Source organism: Chiloscyllium plagiosum, unplaced genomic scaffold (assembly GCF_037043375.1).
Source record: "Chiloscyllium plagiosum isolate Xiang-an unplaced genomic scaffold, Cpla_swu_hap1 HiC_scaffold_2, whole genome shotgun sequence".
In the NCBI taxonomy this organism is placed as follows: domain Eukaryota; kingdom Metazoa; phylum Chordata; class Chondrichthyes; order Orectolobiformes; family Hemiscylliidae; genus Chiloscyllium; species Chiloscyllium plagiosum.
This window is the reverse complement of record NW_028270140.1, coordinates 157,663,867-157,668,118: the sequence shown is the minus strand read 5'-3', so window position 1 is coordinate 157,668,118 and position 4,252 is coordinate 157,663,867. Positions and strand designations below refer to the sequence as shown.

The 4,252-nt window shown below is 50.0% G+C and overlaps 1 protein-coding gene across 1 annotated transcript in view; it reads left to right on the top strand.

The window, feature by feature from the left end:
- The window catches only part of LOC122546656 (complement component C6-like), a 64,693-nt gene extending 60,665 nt beyond the window's left edge, over window positions 1-4,028 (top strand). Inside the window, exons 4-5 of the mRNA XM_087975195.1 lie at window positions 988-1,229; window positions 3,615-4,028. Coding sequence (XP_087831321.1) covers window positions 988-1,229; window positions 3,615-3,799 — 427 coding nt within the window. The 3' untranslated portion in view covers window positions 3,800-4,028. The remainder of the gene's footprint in view (window positions 1-987; window positions 1,230-3,614) is intronic.
- Window positions 4,029-4,252: the final 224 nt, after the last annotated feature.

The following is a 4,252-nucleotide window of genomic DNA, read 5'->3' as shown; positions in this document are numbered from 1 at the left end:
GTGTGAGCGTGAGTGAGAGTGTGTATGTGTGTGAGTGTGTGTGTGTGTGAGTGTGAGTGTGTGTGTGTGAGTGTGTGTGTGAGTGTGTGAGTGTGTGTGTGTCTCAGTGTGAGTGTATGTGTGTGTGTGAGTGTGAGCGTGAGTGAGAGTGTGTGTGAGTGTGAGTGTGTGTGAGTGTTTGTGAGTGTGAGTGTGTGTGTATGTGTGTGAGTGTGAGTGTGTGTGAGTGTGAGTGTGTGTGTGTGTGAGTGTGAGTGTGTGTGAGTGTGTGTGAGTGTGTGAGTGTGTGTGTGTGTGTGAGTGTGTGTATGTGTGCGAGTGTGAGTGTGAGTGTGTGTGTGAGTGTGTGTGTGAGTGAGTGTGAGTGTGAGTGTGTGTGTGAGTGTGTGAGTGTGAGTGTATGTGTGTGAGTGAGTGTGAGTGTGTGTGTGTGTCAGTGTGAGTGTATGTGTGTGTGTGAGTGTGTGTGTGAGTGTGTGTGTGTGAGTGTGAGCGTGAGCGTGTGTGTATGTGTGTGAGTGTGTGTGTGTGAGTGTGAGTGTGAGTGTGTGTGTGTGTGAGTGTGAGTGTATGTGTGTGAGTGAGTGTGAGTGTGGGAGTGTGTCAGTGTGAGTGTATGTGTGTGTGTGAGTGTGTGAGTGAGTGTGAGTGTGTGTGTGTGAGTGTGAGTGTGAGTGTGTGTGAGTGTGAGTGTGTGTGTATGTGTGTGAGTGTGTGAGTGTGTGTGAGTGTGAGTGTGTGAGTGTGTGTGTGTGTGTAAGTGTGAGTGTGAGTGTGTATGTGTGCGAGTGTGAGTGTGTGTGTGAGTGAGTGTGAGTGTGTGTGTGTGTGAGTGTGTGTGAGTGTGTGAGTGTGTGTGTGTGTGAGTGTGAGTGTATGTGTGAGTGTATGTGTGAGTGTATGTGTGAGTGTGTGTGTGAGTGAGTGTGTGAGTGAGTGTGTGTAGTCCCTTGCTAACATCCTCACTAGCTGCCTTTGTATTCCCAGGAGAGACCCAGGTTCCGAGCTGTGTGTGTATGATGTTGGAGCTGGGAGCATGCTCAATACCTCACGCTGTGCCTACTTGGCCAGGAGGTGTGTGGGCCAGGAGCTGCAGCTGGTGAAGGATGGTCAGTGTGAGGACATGGACCTCCTGTGGGCAGCAGAGAGAGCCCGCCTCTCCACCTTCAGCTCCAAGAGGGAGCTCTGTGAGTTTCTCGACACCTGCTACGAGTGGGAGCGGTGTGCAGGTAAGACAGTCCCGCCGTTTGGAGAGTGAGCCCTCAGGCAAGAGTGCGTCAGCCTGGAAGTGTGGAAACTCGATTCCACATCCACCCCCCCCTCCCCGTCTGTGACCCGGGTCAGCAGCGTGGGTAACCCTGTGGCTCACCCATTCTGTCAGTGGCACAGCGCGGTACCCACAATGCCATGGGGTTTAATGGCCTCCTCCTGAACAAACCTATAGCTCTTAGGGCTAGAGGGATCAAATGGAGAAAGGAGGAACAGGGGACTGGGCTCAATGATCAGCCATGATCGTATTGGATGGTGGAGGGGCTGAATGGCCTCCTGGTTTGGATGTTTGTGTGCTGTGACAGTTTGATGGTCACCATCACAGGGTGTTGGGCCCGTACCCATGGCGACACTCCCATGTGCAATACTGTCAGGTCATGTTCCCTCAGTGGGAGAGCAGCACAGTGTCTCTGAGCAGACCCTCCCTCCGTCCTCACTCCTCCTAGCGTCTCTGTTAACATCACATTGAGTGAAGTGAACTCACTTGCCATGCTGCAGGTAACTCTCCTGTGTTTAGGATGAGAGCCCCTTCCCCATTCGACACGCACAGTCTGGGGGAGGTTTGGAATTCTCTCCCATAAATGCACACCGGGTCAGTTGTTACGTTTCAACCTGAGAGAGATCGGGTTTTGTTCAACAAATGTATTTCGGGAGATGGGCCAAAGGCAGGAATATGGAGTTCGGCTTACAGGGCAGCCACCATCTCATAGAACAGGCTAGAGGGGTTGAATGGCCTCGTCCTGTTGCTGTGTTCATTAAAGGACCTTGTGGTTTCCCTGACCTGGTGACTAGCGGGGGCCGCGTAGATCTCTGCACGGACTGAGGGTGTGCTCACCTGTACATACTGCCCAGGTCTCAGTGACAGAAGAGAAATCGATAAAAAAGGTCACAATCAACCAGGACAAAGCCTTGGGGAGATTGTTGGCACTGGAGCTAACAGAGGCACCGGGACCAGACAAGAGGCAGCCAAGGAAGTGAGGGGTTGGGTCACAATGTTCCCCAGAGTCAGGGAGGCACCAGAGACTGGGGAATTGAAAACATTCCAGTATTGTTAAAGAAGGGTTGTGAGGATAAGCCCAGTAATTACAGAGCAGTTAGTTTCATCCCTGTGTTGCGGAAACGTCAAGAAACAGTCGTTACATGGAAAAAATGAGGATAATTGGGAAGAGTCAATATGGATTTCTAAAGGGGAAATTATGTTCAAATAATTTTCTGGAGTTTTTGAAGAGATAACAGAGGGTAATGCTGAGATTAGTTCTGTCCCTCAGAACTTTGTCCAATAGTTTCTCCACCACTGATGTTATCCTCACTGGTCTGTATTATCCTGGTTTACCCCTTGCTCCCTTCTGGAATAATGTTACCCCTTTAGCTGTCCCCGAGCTCTCTGACATTTCTCAAATCCCCGATTCAAACCTCCCTGACACCTTCCAGCTCTGCACACAATTAGCTGCTTGAGTCCCTAATGGGCCTTACCCTCTCCGTGGCTGGTTACTGGCTCCGTGGTCTCCTGTAGGGAAGGCAGCTGACAAGGGGGTCTGAGCGGCAGAAACAGGGACCCAGACAGAGCAGATTGGGAGAAGCTCTTCCCACTTGTTAAAGGAGAACGCGAGGACATGGATTTAAAATGAGGGGCCAAAGAAACAGAAGTGATGTGAGAAATTGCACTTTTGCCCAGTGAGTGGTTAGGGCATTATCTGGAAATGTGATGGGGGCAGGTTCAGGAGGGAACTGGATGGTTATTTGGACAGAAGTAGGGATAAGACAGGCGATTGGCCTCAGGAAATGATGTTCATTTGATGAGGCTAGTGCAGACATGATGGGGCTGAATAGCCTGTGTCTGCACCAGGTGCAATGAGGACATCAGACTGTGCCTTTGATCCATCACAGAGCGAGGGGGAGTGCACAGCTCACAGCACTGAAACCAGAGGCCACTTAGATATTCCAGCAAAGCATATATCAAAATAAACTGACCCTGTGACTCTGTGAAGTGAGGACCTCCCGCGGGGGGGCACTCACCAGGTTTCACTGCCAAACAGTTTTGGGTGACGGTCTTTATTCTAACGCTGACTGGAGGCAGCGAGAGCCCAAACAGCCGAACCCGAGAGTAGAGACGAGGCCCTCTCGTTATTATCAAATGGGAAAAGCCTCACCTCTGACCATGCAGCACTCCCTCGGTACAGCGCTGAATGTGCTCAAACTGGACTGGAAGCCACTACCTGCAGACTGAGGTCAGCGTAACCCACGGTTTGATGGAATGATCGATCTTGGGCAGAGTAGAGATGGGGTTTTCTGCTTCCTCCTCCTGTCAGGGTCTAACACTGACCATCTCTTTGCCTTTCCCTCAGAGTCGAGGTGCAGATGTCTCCTGCCCAATCAATGTCCGAAGGGAGATGCGAAGGATTATTGTGTCGTCTTAGGTTCTGTTGAGAGAAATGTCAGCCTTTGCATGCTGGGAGCGATGAAATGCAAGAAGATTAACTTTCGGATGTGTACAGCCCCTGAGGAAAATCCCCAGGACCCTGTGCAATGAGGACAGCTGACTGTGCCTCTGATCCATCACAGAGTGAGCGGGAGTGCACAGCTCACGGCACCAAAACCAGAGGCCTCTTAGATTAACCAACTTTCAGCAAAGCATATACCAAAATAAATTACAATGAGCTCTTTCTTTCATGCTGGTACAGCTTATATTGGAACTCCACCATCTATATGACATGGAGTTTGTACATTCCAGTAAAATAAAGACCAAGTTGACAAGTTTATTTAAAGGGGCTGGTTTTATTACTGCCTGTGGCTTACCTACCATTTGGCATCTATGACATGTACATCAAATTTAATCACGTTCTTGTGCAGTCCAGGCCAATAGAAATGCTTTTATACCTCAGTCTGAATCTTCCTCACACCTAGATGACCTCCTACTGGTAATTCAAGTACTAGCTGTAATATTTCCTGTCTGTATGCTACCAGCAACACAATCTGGTGCACT